This window comes from Nerophis ophidion, linkage group LG21 (genome assembly GCF_033978795.1).
Source record: "Nerophis ophidion isolate RoL-2023_Sa linkage group LG21, RoL_Noph_v1.0, whole genome shotgun sequence".
Classification (NCBI taxonomy): Eukaryota; Metazoa; Chordata; class Actinopteri; order Syngnathiformes; family Syngnathidae; genus Nerophis; species Nerophis ophidion.
Window position 1 is genome coordinate 8,108,592 of NC_084631.1, and position 17,583 is coordinate 8,126,174.

At 37.8% G+C, this 17,583-nt stretch overlaps 1 protein-coding gene across 2 annotated transcripts in view; it reads left to right on the forward strand.

The window, feature by feature from the left end:
* Positions 1–17,583, forward strand: part of sema6e (sema domain, transmembrane domain (TM), and cytoplasmic domain, (semaphorin) 6E) — a 255,502-nt gene that overhangs the window by 221,233 nt on the left and 16,686 nt on the right. Inside the window, exons 19-20 of one of the 2 annotated variants that reach the window (XM_061881724.1) lie at positions 1,826–1,876; positions 2,416–2,523. In XM_061881724.1, coding sequence (XP_061737708.1) covers positions 1,826–1,876; positions 2,416–2,523 — 159 coding nt within the window. The remainder of the gene's footprint in view (positions 1–1,825; positions 1,877–2,415; positions 2,524–17,583) is intronic. The other variant, XM_061881726.1, reaches the window with a different exon arrangement.

Below are 17,583 nucleotides of genomic sequence, written 5' to 3' on the forward strand. Positions count from 1 at the left end.
AGTCATCTAAAAACATCCTAAAAGTGCCAGCAATACATGTCGTGACCTAAATATTAACCAAGTGTTAGCCATATTGCTATTACAAGTGCTACTGTCGAGGAACTACTTTTAACTGTGGTCATGTGATGAGGATTTCTCCTGAAGTCATAACTGAAAGTAGCATGTAGTCGTAACATTAACGTAGCATCTAGTCGTAACATTAACGTAGCATCTAGTCGTAACATTAACGTAGCATGTAGTCGTAACATTAACGTAGTATTTAGAGATTACTTGAAGGTGGCTTGTAGTCATAACATGAAGGTAGCATTTAGACATATCATGAAGATAGCATGTATTCGTAACTTGAAGATAGCATGTAGTCATAACGTGAAGGTAGCATGTAGTCGTAACATCAAAGTAGCATTTAGACATAACGAGAAGGTAGCATGTAGTACTAACATGAAGGTAGCATTTAGACACAACGTGAAGGACATATTGTTATTATTACTTTAAAGGCCTACTGAAATTAGATTTTCTTATTTAAACGGGGATAGCAGGTCCATTCTATGTGTCATACTTGATCATTTCGCGATATTGCCATATTTTTGCTGAAAGGATTTAGTATAGAACATCGACGATAAAGTTTGCGACTTTTGGTCGCTAATAAAAAAGCCTTGCCTTTACCGGAAGTAGCAGACGATGTGCGCGTGACGTCACGGGTTGTAGGGCTCCTCACATCTGAACATTGTTTATAATCATAACCAGCAGCAGCGAGAGCTATTCGGACCGAGAAAGCGACAATTTCCCCATTAATTTAAGCGAGGATGAAAGATTCGTGGATGAGGAAATTTAGAGTGAAGGACTAGAAAAAGAAAAAAAACAGGCGATTGCAGTGAGAGTGATTCAGATGTTTTTAGACACGTTTACAGTACTAGGATAATTCTGGGTAATCCCTTATCCGCCTATTGTGTTGCTAGTGTTTTATTGAGTTAATTAGTACCTGATAGTCGGAGGGGTGTGGCCACGGGTGTGTTGAGGGAAGTCACGCTGCTGCAGCAGGACAGAAGCTCCGCTGATCTCCGGCAAGAGGCGACTTATTACCACAATTTTCTCACCGAAAACTGCCAGTCGACAAGTGGTCGGGATCCATGTTCGCTTGACCGCTCTGATCCATAGTAAAGCTTCACCTCCGGGGATTTTTAAACAAGGAATCACTGTGTGTTTGTGTGGCTAAAGGCTAAAAGCTTCCCACCTCCATCTTTCTACTTTGACTTCTCCATTATTAATTGAACAAATTGCAAAAGATTCAGCAACACAGATGTCCAGAATACTGTGTAATTATGCGATTAAATAAGACGACTTTTAGCCGCAACCAATAATGTCACAAACGCGTCTTCATTCCGCAACGTTTCAGCAGGATAGTCCAGCACAAAATTTAAAATTGCAATTTAGTAAAGAAAAAAGGCCGTATTGGCATGTGTTGCAATGTTAATATTTCATCATTGATATATAAACTATCAGACTGTGTGGTCGGTAGTAGTGGCTTTCAGTAGGCCTTTAAATATTAGCGCTAATGTCGAGGAACTACTTTTAACTGTGGTCATGTGATGATGAGGATTTCTCCTGTAGAAGAGGTTTAAAACATGAACTATAATTGTCTTCATCTGGGAGCTAAAAGAAAACTAGAAGATGTCAGGTTTGGCCATCGGATGGCGCTGTGATTGTTAACATGAAGTTTTCACTCAAGTTTTCCTAGATTGTGAATGTTTCGTGTGTTTTCTGTGGCTGGAGATGACAAAGGAGACAATTCGTAAACATTTGAAGCATTTTTTTTCTTCTCCTTCAGACGTGTTGGCGACCACACGCAGGCAGAACACGGCGCTGGACTCCGCCTACGGTCAGTAGACACGCCCCCTCACAGATCCCTTAATCAACACTCGCCCGGGAGATTGGGTAATCGCAGCTGATCGCACTTAAAACACGGCTGGTTATGAGGAAGTGTCGGCAGCAAACTTCCTACTTCCTGTCGGCAGACTAACAGCCATCCACGTAGGAAATCTGATAATGCTCGGTTTGGCGTCGCCGTGGAAACGGCGGAAGCGGGATGAAAGGAGGGCACTTTGGCGGGAAAGCTAGCGTGTCGGTTTAATTTGTCATGCACGTATGGCGGCGTGACGGCACGCAGTCATCTGGCTCGCCGCCAGAGAGGCGATAAACGGGTGCCGCTTGCCGTGCGCCAGGCAGTTAGCACATTGCTAGCAGGAGGGCGCTAATGATGCTATCATCAGATGCTAACCTAATCAAACAGGTTTAATGTCGTCAAGGAAGAAGCGTCTCTTTCATTCCTCTTCGAGCAGGAAGTTGATTGAGCTCTCACTAATCACTCCCTCTGTTGCCCCTCCTCTTCCTCCTCCTCCCCCGACGCTGCAACCACAGGGAAGACCACACCCACAAGTGCAGCCGCCTTCCCAAAGGGGGCAGGTGACCCCTTCGTGGGGGACCAAGGGTCACCTGACTCGGAGCCAATCAGTGTGGAGATGGAGGGTAAGGGGGAGGGACTTCAGTGAAATGGGACCTCTTAGACCAGGGGTCACCAACACGGTGCCCGCGGGCACCAGGTCGCCCGTAAGGACCAGATGAGTCGCCCGCTGGCCTGTTCTAAAAATAGCTTAAATAGCAGCACTTACCAGTGAGCTGCCTCTATTTTTAAAATTATATTTATTTACTCGCAAGCTGGTCTTGCTTTGCTCGACATTTTTAATTCTAAGAGAGACAAAACTCAAATAGAATTTGAAAATCCAAGAAAATATTTTAAAGACTTGGTCTTCACTTGTTTAAATGAATTCATTTATTTTTTACTCTGCTTCTTATAACTTTCAGAAAGACAATTTTAGAGAAAAAATACAACCTTAAAAATGATTTTAGGATTTTTAAACAAACTTTTTACCTTTTAAATTCCTTCCTCTTCTTTCCTGATAATTTAAATCAATGTTCAAGTATTTTTTTTTTTATTGTAAAGAATAATAAATACATTTTAATTCTTCATTTTAGCTTCTGCTTTTTCGACAAAGAATATTTGTGAAATATTTCTTCAAACTTATTATATTAAAATTCAAAAAAAATATTCGGTCAAATCTAGAAAATCTGTAGAATCAAATGTAAATCTTATTTCAAAGTCTTTTGAATTTCTTTTAAAAATGTTGTTTTGGAAAATTTAGAAGAAATAATGATTTGTCTTTGTTAGAAATATAGCTTGGTCCAATTTGTTATATATTCTAACAAAGTGCAGATTGGATTTTAACCTATTTAAAACATGTCATCAAAATTCTAAAATTAATCTTAATCAGGAAAAATTACTAATGATGTTCCATAAATTATTTTTAAAAATTTTTCAAAAAGATTCGAACTAGCTAGTTTTTCTCTTCTTTTTGTTGGTTGAATTTTGAATTTTAAAGAGTTGAAATTGAAGATAAACTGTTTCAAAATTAAATTTTAATTTTTTTTGTGTTTTCTCCTCTTTTAAACCGTTCAATTAAGAGTTTTTTTCATCATTTATTCTCTACAAAAAAACTTCCGTAAAAGGAAACAAATGACAGAATGACAGACAGAAATACCCATTTTTATATATATATTTATATATAGATTTATTTATTAAAAGCAAATTGAGCAGATTGGCTATTTCTGGCAATGTATTTAAGTGTGTATCAAACTGGTAGCCCTTCGCATTAATCAGTACCCAAGAAGTAGCTCTTGGTTTCAAAAAGGTTGGTGACCCCTGTCTTAGAGAGTTAGCACTGCTGCCTCGCTGTAGAACCCCTAACCTACTAACAGACATGTGACCTGCAGGCGTCCAATCAGCTCCTGACTACCGCTCTGTCATTGGTTCGCTCATAGCAGCGGCGTCTGATTGGTCGTCCATGGTGCAACATGGCAGACTTTAGCACGCTAACACTCGTCTTGACTTTTCATGTAATCAACCATGTGACTACACCCTTATATGTAATCAACCATGTGACTACACCCTTACATGTAATCAACCATGTGACTACACCCTTATATGTAATCAACCATGTGACTACACCCTTATATGTAATCAACCATGTGACTACACCCTTACATGTAATCAACCATGTGACTACACCCTTATATGTAATCAACCATGTGACTACACCCTTATATGTAATCAACCATGTGACTACACCCTTACATGTAATCAACCATGTGACTACACCCTTATATGTAATCAACCATGTGACTACACCCTTATATGTAATCAACCATGTGACTACACCCTTATATGTAATCAACCATGTGACTACACCCTTATACGTAATCAACCATGTGACTACACCCTTATATGTAATCAACCATGTGAATACACCCTTATATGTAATCAACCATGTGACTACACCCTTATATGTAATCAACCATGTGACTACACCCTTATATGTAATCAACCATGTGACTACACCCTTATATGTAATCAACCATGTGACCTACACCCATGTATGGTAATCCATCATGTGACTACACCCTTATATGTAATCAACCATGTGACTACACCCTTATATGTAATCAACCATGTGACTACACCCTTATATGTAATCAACCATGTGACTACACCCTTATATGTAATCAACCATGTGACTACACCCTTATATGTAATCAACCATGTGACTACACCCTTATATGTAATCAACCATGTGACTACACCCTTATATGTAATCAACCATGTGACTGCACCCTTATATGTAATCAACCATGTGACTACACCCTTATATGTAATCAACCATGTGACTACACCCATGTATGGCAATCCACTATGTGACTACACCCTTATATGTAATCAACCATGTGACTACACCCTTATATGTAATCAACCATGTGACTACACCCATGTATGGTAATCCATCATGTGACTACACCCTTATATGTAATCAACCATGTGACTACATCCTTATATGTAATCAACCATGTGACTACACCCATGTATGGTAATCCACTATGTGACTACACCCTTATATGCAATCAACCATGTGACTACACCCTTATATGTAATCAACCATGTGACTACACCCTTATATGTAATCAACCATGTGACTACACCCTTATATGTAATCAACCATGTGACTACACCCATGTATGGTATTCCACTGTGACTACACCCTTATATGTAATCAACCATGTGACTACACCCTTATATGTAATCAACCATGTGACTACACCCTTATATGTAATCAACCATGTGACTACACCCTAATATGTAATCAACCATGTGACTACACCCTTATATGTAATCAACCATGTGACTACACCCTTATATGTAATCAACCATGTGACTACACCCTTATATGTAATCAACCATGTGACTACACCCTTATATGTAATCAACCATGTGACTACACCCATGTATGGTATTCCACTGTGACTACACCCTTATATGTAATCAACCATGTGACTACACCATTATATGTAATCAACCATGTGACTACACCCTTACATGGCAATCAACCATGTGACTACACCCTTATATGTAATCAACCATGTGACTACACCCTTATATGTAATAAACCATGTGACTACACCCTTATATGTAATCAACCATGTGACTACACCCTTATATGTAATCAACCATGTGACTACACCATTATATGTAATCAACCATGTGACTACACCCTTATATGTAATCAACCATGTGACTACACCCTTATATGTAATCAACCATGTGACTACACCCTTATATGTAATCAACCATGTGACTACACCCTTATATGTAATCAACCATGTGACTACACCCTTATATGTAATCAACCATGTGACTACACCCTTATATGTAATCAGCCATGTGACTACACCCTTATATGTAATCAACCATGTGACTACACCCTTATATGTAATCAACCATGTGACTACACCCTTATATGTAATCAACCATGTGACTACACCCATGTATGGTATTCCACTGTGACTACACCCTTATATGTAATCAACCATGTGACTACACCATTATATGTAATCAACCATGTGACTACACCCTTACATGGCAATCAACCATGTGACTACACCCTTATATGTAATCAACCATGTGACTACACCCTTATATGTAATCAACCATGTGACTACACCCATGTATGGTAATCCATCATGTGACTACACCCTTATATGTAATCAACCATGTGACTACACCATTATATGTAATCAACCATGTGACTACACCCTTACATGTAATCAACCATGTGACTACACCCTTATATGTAATCAACCATGTGACTACACCCTTATATGTAATCAACCATGTGACTACACCCTTACATGTAATCAACCATGTGACTACACCCTTATATGTAATCAACCATGTGACTACACCCTTATATGTAATCAACCATGTGACTACACCCTTACATGTAATCAACCATGTGACTACACCCTTATATGTAATCAACCATGTGACTACACCCTTATATGTAATCAACCATGTGACTACACCCTTATATGTAATCAACCATGTGACTACACCCTTATACGTAATCAACCATGTGACTACACCCTTATATGTAATCAACCATGTGAATACACCCTTATATGTAATCAACCATGTGACTACACCCTTATATGTAATCAACCATGTGACTACACCCTTATATGTAATCAACCATGTGACTACACCCTTATATGTAATCAACCATGTGACCTACACCCATGTATGGTAATCCATCATGTGACTACACCCTTATATGTAATCAACCATGTGACTACACCCTTATATGTAATCAACCATGTGACTACACCCTTATATGTAATCAACCATGTGACTACACCCTTATATGTAATCAACCATGTGACTACACCCTTATATGTAATCAACCATGTGACTACACCCTTATATGTAATCAACCATGTGACTACACCCTTATATGTAATCAACCATGTGACTGCACCCTTATATGTAATCAACCATGTGACTACACCCTTATATGTAATCAACCATGTGACTACACCCATGTATGGCAATCCACTATGTGACTACACCCTTATATGTAATCAACCATGTGACTACACCCTTATATGTAATCAACCATGTGACTACACCCATGTATGGTAATCCATCATGTGACTACACCCTTATATGTAATCAACCATGTGACTACATCCTTATATGTAATCAACCATGTGACTACACCCATGTATGGTAATCCACTATGTGACTACACCCTTATATGCAATCAACCATGTGACTACACCCTTATATGTAATCAACCATGTGACTACACCCTTATATGTAATCAACCATGTGACTACACCCTTATATGTAATCAACCATGTGACTACACCCATGTATGGTATTCCACTGTGACTACACCCTTATATGTAATCAACCATGTGACTACACCCTTATATGTAATCAACCATGTGACTACACCCTTATATGTAATCAACCATGTGACTACACCCTAATATGTAATCAACCATGTGACTACACCCTTATATGTAATCAACCATGTGACTACACCCTTATATGTAATCAACCATGTGACTACACCCTTATATGTAATCAACCATGTGACTACACCCTTATATGTAATCAACCATGTGACTACACCCATGTATGGTATTCCACTGTGACTACACCCTTATATGTAATCAACCATGTGACTACACCATTATATGTAATCAACCATGTGACTACACCCTTACATGGCAATCAACCATGTGACTACACCCTTATATGTAATCAACCATGTGACTACACCCTTATATGTAATAAACCATGTGACTACACCCTTATATGTAATCAACCATGTGACTACACCCTTATATGTAATCAACCATGTGACTACACCATTATATGTAATCAACCATGTGACTACACCCTTATATGTAATCAACCATGTGACTACACCCTTATATGTAATCAACCATGTGACTACACCCTTATATGTAATCAACCATGTGACTACACCCTTATATGTAATCAACCATGTGACTACACCCTTATATGTAATCAACCATGTGACTACACCCTTATATGTAATCAGCCATGTGACTACACCCTTATATGTAATCAACCATGTGACTACACCCTTATATGTAATCAACCATGTGACTACACCCTTATATGTAATCAACCATGTGACTACACCCATGTATGGTATTCCACTGTGACTACACCCTTATATGTAATCAACCATGTGACTACACCATTATATGTAATCAACCATGTGACTACACCCTTACATGGCAATCAACCATGTGACTACACCCTTATATGTAATCAACCATGTGACTACACCCTTATATGTAATCAACCATGTGACTACACCCATGTATGGTAATCCATCATGTGACTACACCCTTATATGTAATCAACCATGTGACTACACCATTATATGTAATCAACCATGTGACTACACCCTTATATGTAATCAACCATGTGACTACACCCTTATATGTAATCAACCATGTGACTACACCCTTATATGTAATCAAACATGTGACTACACCCTTATATGTAATCAACCATGTGACTACACCCTTATATGTAATCAACCATGTGACTACACCCTTATATGTAATCAACCATGTGACTACACCCTTATATGTAATCAACCATGTGACTACACCCTTATATGTAATCAACCATGTGACTACACCCTTATATGTAATCAACCATGTGACTACACCCATGTATGGTAATCCACTATGTGACTACACCCTTATATGTAATCAACCATGTGACTACACCCATGTATGGTAATCAACCATGTGACTACACCCTTATATTTAATCAACCATGTGACTATACCCTTATATGTAATCAACGATGTGACTACATCCTTATATGTAATCAACCATGTGACTACACCCTTATATGTAATCAACCATGTGACTACACCGTTATATGTAATCAACCATGTGACTACACCCATGTATGGTAATCCACTATGTGACTACACCCTTATATGTAATCAACCATGTGGCTACACCCTTATATGTAATCAACCATGTGACTACACCCATGTATGGTAATCCACTATGTGACTACACCCTTATATGTAATCAACCATGTGACTACACCCATGTATGGTAATCCACTATGTGACTACACCCTTATATGTAATCAACCATGTGACTACACCCATGTATGGTAATCCACTATGTGACTACACCCTTACATGGCAATCAACCATGTGACTACACCCTTATATGTAATCAACCATGTGACTACACCCTTATATGTAATCAACCATGTGACTACACCATTATATGTAATCAACCATGTGACTACACCCTTACATGGCAATCAACCATGTGACTACACCCTTATATGTAATCAACCATGTGACTACACCCTTATATGTAATCAACCATGTGACTACACCCTTATATGTAATCAACCATGTGACTACACCCATGTATGTAATCAACCATGTGACTACACCCATGTATGGTATTCCACTATGTGACTACACCCTTATATGTAATCAACCATGTGACTACACCCTTATATGTAATCAACCATGTGACTACACCCATGTATGTAATCAACCATGTGACTACACCCATGTATGGTATTCCACTATGTGACTACACCCTTATATGTAATCAACCATGTGACTACACTCTTATATGTAATCAACCATGTGACTACACTCTTATATGTAATCAACCATGTGACTACACCCTTGTATGTAATCAACCGTGTGACTACACCCTTATATGTAATCAACCATGTGACTACACCCTTGTATATAATCAACCATGTGACTACACCCATGTATGGTAATCCACTATGTGACTACATCCTTATATGTAATCAACCATGTGACTACACCCTTATATGTAATCAACCATGTGACTACACCCTTATATGTAATCAACCATGTGACTACACCCTTGTATGTAATCAACCATGTGACTACACCCTTATATGTAATCAACCATGTGACTGCACCCATGTATGGTATTCCACTATGTGACTACACCCTTATATGTAATCAACCATGTGACTACACCCTTACATGGTAATCAACCATGTGACTGCACCCTTACATGGTAATCAACCATGTGACTACACCCGTATATGTAATCAACCATGTTACTACACCCTTATATGTAATCAACCATGTGACTACACCCTTACATGGTAATCAACCATGTGACTACACCCTTATATGTAATCAACCATGTGACTACACCCTTATATGTAATCAACCATGTGACTACACCCTTACATGGTAATCAACCATGTGACTACACCCTTATATGTAATCAACCATGTGACCACACCCTTATATGTAATCAACCATGTGACTACACCCTTATATGTAACCAACCATGTGACTACACCATTATATGTAATAAACCATGTGACTACACCCTTATATGTAATCAACCATGTTACTACACCCTTATATGTAATCAACCATGTGACTACACCCTTATATGTAATCAACCATGTGACTACACCCTTATATGTAATCAACCATGTGACTACACCCTTATACGTAATCAACCATGTGACTACACCCTTATATGTAATCAACCATGTGACTACACCCTTATATGTAATCAACCATGTGACTACACCCTTATATGTAATCAACCATGTGACTACACCCTTATATGTAATCAACCATGTGACTACACCCTTATATGTAATCAACCATGTGACCTACACCCATGTATGGTAATCCATCATGTGACTACACCCTTATATGTAATCAACCATGTGACTACACCCTTATATGTAATCAACCATGTGACTACACCCTTATATGTAATCAACCATGTGACTACACCCTTATTTGTAATCAACCATGTGGCTACACCCTTATATGTAATCAACCATGTGACTACACCCTTATATGTAATCAACCATGTGACTACACCCTTATATGTAATCAACCATGTGACTGCACCCTTATATGTAATCAACCATGTGACTACACCCTTATATGTAATCAACCATGTGACTACACCCATGTATGGCAATCCACTATGTGACTACACCCTTATATGTAATCAACCATGTGACTACACCCTTATATGTAATCAACCATGTGACTACACCCATGTATGGTAATCCATCATGTGACTACACCCTTATATGTAATCAACCATGTGACTACCTCCTTATATGTAATCAACCATGTGACTACACCCATGTATGGTAATCCACTATGTGACTACACCCTTATATGCAATCAACCATGTGACTACACCCTTATATGTAATCAACCATGTGACTACACCCTTATATGTAATCAACCATGTGACTACACCCTTATATGTAATCAACCATGTGACTACACCCATGTGTGGTATTCCACTGTGACTACACCCTTATATGTAATCAACCATGTGACTACACCCTTATATGTAATCAACCATGTGACTACACCCTTATATGTAATCAACCATGTGACTACACCCATGTATGGTATTCCACTGTGACTACACCCTTATATGTAATCAACCATGTGACTACACCCTTATATGTAATCAACCATGTGACTACACCCTTATATGTAATCAACCATGTGACTACACCCTTATATGTAATCAACCATGTGACTACACCCATGTATGGTATTCCACTGTGACTACACCCTTATATGTAATCAACCATGTGACTACACCATTATATGTAATCAACCATGTGACTACACCCTTACATGGCAATCAACCATGTGACTACACCCTTATATGTAATCAACCATGTGACTACACCCTTATATGTAATAAACCATGTGACTACACCCTTATATGTAATCAACCATGTGACTACACCCTTATATGTAATCAACCATGTGACTACACCATTATATGTAATCAACCATGTGACTACACCCTTATATGTAATCAACCATGTGACTACACCCTTATATGTAATCAACCATGTGACTACACCCTTATATGTAATCAAACATGTGACTACACCCTTATACGTAATCAACCATGTGACTACACCCTTATATGTAATCAACCATGTGACTACACCCTTATATGTAATCAACCATGTGACTACACCCTTATATGTAATCAACCATGTGACTACACCCATGTATGGTATTCCACTGTGACTACACCCTTATATGTAATCAACCATGTGACTACACCATTATATGTAATCAACCATGTGACTACACCCTTACATGGCAATCAACCATGTGACTACACCCTTATATGTAATCAACCATGTGACTACACCCTTATATGTAATCAACCATGTGACTACACCCTTATATGTAATCAACCATGTGACTACACCCTTATATGTAATCAACCATGTGACTACACCCTTATATGTAATCAAACATGTGACTACACCCTTATATGTAATCAACCATGTGACTACACCCTTATATGTAATCAACCATGTGACTACACCCTTATATGTATTCAACCATGTGACTACACCCTTATATGTAATCAACCATGTGACTACACCCTTATATGTAATCAACCATGTGACTACACCCTTATATGTAATCAACCATGTGACTACACCCATGTATGGTAATCCACTATGTGACTACACCCTTATATGTAATCAACCATGTGACTACACCCATGTATGGTAATCAACCATGTGACTACACCCTTATATGTAATCAACCATGTGACTATACCCTTATATGTAATCAACGATGTGACTACATCCTTATATGTAATCAACCATGTGACTACACCCTTATATGTAATCAAACATGTGACTACACCCATGTATGGTAATCCACTATGTGACTACACCCTTATATGTAATCAACCATGTGACTACACCCTTATATGTAATTAACCATGTGACTACACCCATGTATGGTAATCCACTATGTGACTACACCCTTATATGTAATCAACCATGTAACTACACCCATGTATGGTAATCACTATGTGACTACATCCTTATATGTAATCAACCATGTGACTACACCCATGTATGGTAATCCACTATGTGACTACACCCTTATATGTAATCAACCATGTGACTACACCCTTATATGTAATCAACCATGTGACTACACCCTTATATGTAATTAACCATGTGACTACACCCATGTATGGTAATCCACTATGTGACTACACCCTTATATGTAATCAACCATGTAACTACACCCATGTATGGTAATCACTATGTGACTACATCCTTATATGTAATCAACCATGTGACTACACCCATGTATGGTAATCCACTATGTGACTACACCCTTATATGTAATCAACCATGTGACTACACCCTTATATGTAATCAACCATGTGACTACACCATTATATGTAATCAACCATGTGACTACACCCTTACATGGCAATCAACCATGTGACTACACCCTTATATGTAATCAACCATGTGACTACACCCTTATATGTAATCAACCATGTGACTACACCCTTATATGTAATCAACCATGTGACTACACCCATGTATGTAATCAACCATGTGACTACACCCATGTATGGTATTCCACTATGTGACTACACCCTTATATGTAATCAACCATGTGACTACACCCTTATATGTAATCAACCATGTGACTACACCCTTATATGTAATCAACCATGTGACTACACTCTTATATGTAATCAACTATGTGACTACACTCTTATATGTAATCAACCATGTGACTACACCCTTGTATGTAATCAACCGTGTGACTACACCCTTATATGTAATCAACCATGTGACTACACCCTTGTATATAATCAACCATGTGACTACACCCATGTATGGTAATCCACTATGTGACTACATCCTTATATGTAATCAACCATGTGACTACACCCTTATATGTAATCAACCATGTGACTACACCCTTATATGTAATCAACCATGTGACTACACCCTTGTATGTAATCAACCATGTGACTACACCCTTATATGTAATCAACCATGTGACTACACCCATGTATGGTATTCCACTATGTGACTACACCCTTATATGTAATCAACCATGTGACTACACCCTTACATGGTAATCAACCATGTGACTGCACCCTTACATGGTAATCAACCATGTGACTACACCCGTATATGTAATCAACCATGTTACTACACCCTTATATGTAATCAACCATGTGACTACACCCTTACATGGTAATCAACCATGTGACTACACCCTTATATGTAATCAACCATGTGACTACACCCTTATATGTAATCAACCATGTGACTACACCCTTACATGGTAATCAACCATGTGACTACACCCTTATATGTAATCAACCATGTGACTACACCCTTATATGTAATCAACCCTGTGACTACACCCTTATATGTAACCAACCATGTGACTACACCATTATATGTAATAAACCATGTGACTACACCCTTATATGTAATCAACCATGTTACTACACCCTTATATGTAATCAACCATGTGACTACACCCTTACATGGTAATCAACCATGTGACTACACCCTTATATGTAATCAACCATGTGACTACACCCTTATATGTAATCAACCATGTGACTACACCCTTATATGTAACCAACCATGTGACTACACCATTATATGTAATCAACCATGTGACTACACCCTTATATGTAATCAACCATGTTACTACGCCCTTATATGTAATCAACCATGTGACTACACCATTATATTTAATCAACTATGTGACTACACCCTTATATGTAATCAACCATGTGACTACACCCTTATATGTAATCAACCATGTGACTACACCCTTATATGTAATCAACCATGTGACCTACACCCTTATATTTAATCAACCATGTGACTACACCCTTATATGTAATCAACCATGTGACTACACCCTTATATGTAATCAACCATGTGACTACACCCTTATATGTAATCAACCATGTGACCTACACCCATGTATGGTAATCCACTATGTGACTACACCCTTATATGTAATCAACCATGTGACTACACCCTTATATGTAATCAACCATGTGACTACACCCTTATATGTAATCAACCATGTGACTACACCCTTATATGTAATCAACCATGTGACTACACCCTTATATGTAATCAACCATGTGACTACACCCATGTATGGTAATCAACTATGTGACTACACCCTTATATGTAATCAACCATGTGACTACACCCTTATATGTAATCAACCATGTGACTACACCCATGTATGTAATCAACCATGTGACTACACCCATGTATGTAATCAACCATGTGACCTACACCCATGTATGGTAATCCATCATGTGACTACACCCTTATATGTAATCAACCATGTGACTACACCCTTATATGTAATCAACCATGTGACTACACCCATGTATGGTAATCAACTATGTGACTACACCCTTATATGTAATCAACCATGTGACTACACCCATGTATGGTAATCAACTATGTGACTACACCCTTATATGTAATCAACCATGTGACTACACCCATGTATGTAATCAACCATGTGACCTACACCCATGTATGGTAATCCATCATGTGACTACACCCTTATATGTAATCAACCATATGACTACACCCTTATATGTAATCAACCATGTGACTACACCCTTATATGTAATCAACCATGTGACTACACCCTTATATGTAATCAACCATGTGACTACACCCTTATATGTAATCAACCATGTGACTACACCCATGTATGGTAATCCACTATGTGACTACACCCTTATATGTAATCAACCATATGACTACACCCTTATATGTAATCAACCATGTGACTACACCCTTATATGTAATCAACCATGTGACTACACCCTTATATGTAATCAACCATGTGACTACACCCTTATATGTAATCAACCATGTGACTACACCCATGTATGGTAATCCACTATGTGACTACACCCTTATATGTAATCAACCATGTGACTACACCCTTATATGTAACCAACCATGTGACCTACACCCATGTATGGTAATCCATCATGTGACTACACCCTTATATGTAATCAACCATGTGACCTACACCCATGTATGGTAATCCATCATGTGACTACACCCTTATATGTAATCAACCATGTGAATACACCCTTATATGTAATCAGCCATGTGACTACACCCTTATATGTAATCAACCATGTGACTACACCCTTATATGTAATCAACCATGTGACTACACCCATGTATGGTAATCCACTATGTGACTACACCCTTATATGTAATCAACCATGTGGCTACACCCATGTATGGTAATCCATCATGTGACTACACCTTTATATGTAATCAACCATATGACTACACCCTTATATGTAATCAACCATGTGACTACACCCATGTATGGTAATCCACTATGTGACTACACCCTTATATGTAATCAACCATATGACTACACCCTTATATGTAACCAACCATGTGACTACACCCTTATATGTAATCAACCATGTGACTACACCCTTATATGTAATCAACCATGTGACTACACCCATGTATGGTAATCCACTATGTGACTACACCCTTATATGTAATCAATCAATGCTACTACACCCTTATATGTAATCCATCATGTGACTACACCCTTATATGTAATCAACCATGTGACTACACCCTTATATGTAATCAACCATGTGACCTACACCCATGTATGGTAATCCATCATGTGACTACACCCTTATATGTAATCAACCATGTGACTACACCCTTATATGTAATCAACCATGTGACTACACCCTTATATGTAATCAACCATGTGACTACACCCTTATATGTAATCAACCATGTGACTACACTCTTATATGTAATCAACCATGTGACTACACCCTTATATGTAATCAACCATGTGACTACACCCTTATATGTACATATGTATGTGTATATACATACATATATATCACATTTACATACATATATACACACATGTATACACATACATATATATATACACACACACAAATACACATATATATATGTACACACATAAATCTACATTTATATGTATGTATATACACATACATATATATGTATAAATATACACATACTGTATATACATATATATACACACACATATACAAACATATTAATGTACACATATACACATACATATATACACATAAACACATACATGAACACTATATATGTGTGTATATGCATATGTGTGTATATATATATGTATGTTTGTATATGTGTATATATATATATATATAATTATGTGTATATGTATACATGTACATATAAAAGTGTATACGTTAATGTGTATGTACATATATTGTGTATAGGTGTATGTGTACATATATGTACGTGTATATGCTTACATAAATATGTATATATGTGTGTACATGTATGTATATATGTATGTACGTGTATATATGTATATGTATATAATATTTATATATATATATGTATATATATATATATATGTATGTGTATATAATATATATATATATATATATACACACACACACACACACAGACTGTGACAGGTCTCCAGCCGTCATCGTGTGGGTTGCTGTGACCATCGATGCAAGACACATTGTAACAGGATTGACTCTTGTTTATTATTTCAATGAACAAATTGTCTTGCCAGTCGGTCGCGCCAATTTCTAGCGCGCCGTCTCTTCCTGCTCGTCGCAACCCGCCTTTCGGTGGCCGGTAGCTGCGTCTTCCGCGAGGGCTCATCTCTGTCCTGGTCGCTCGTGTCGTCTTAG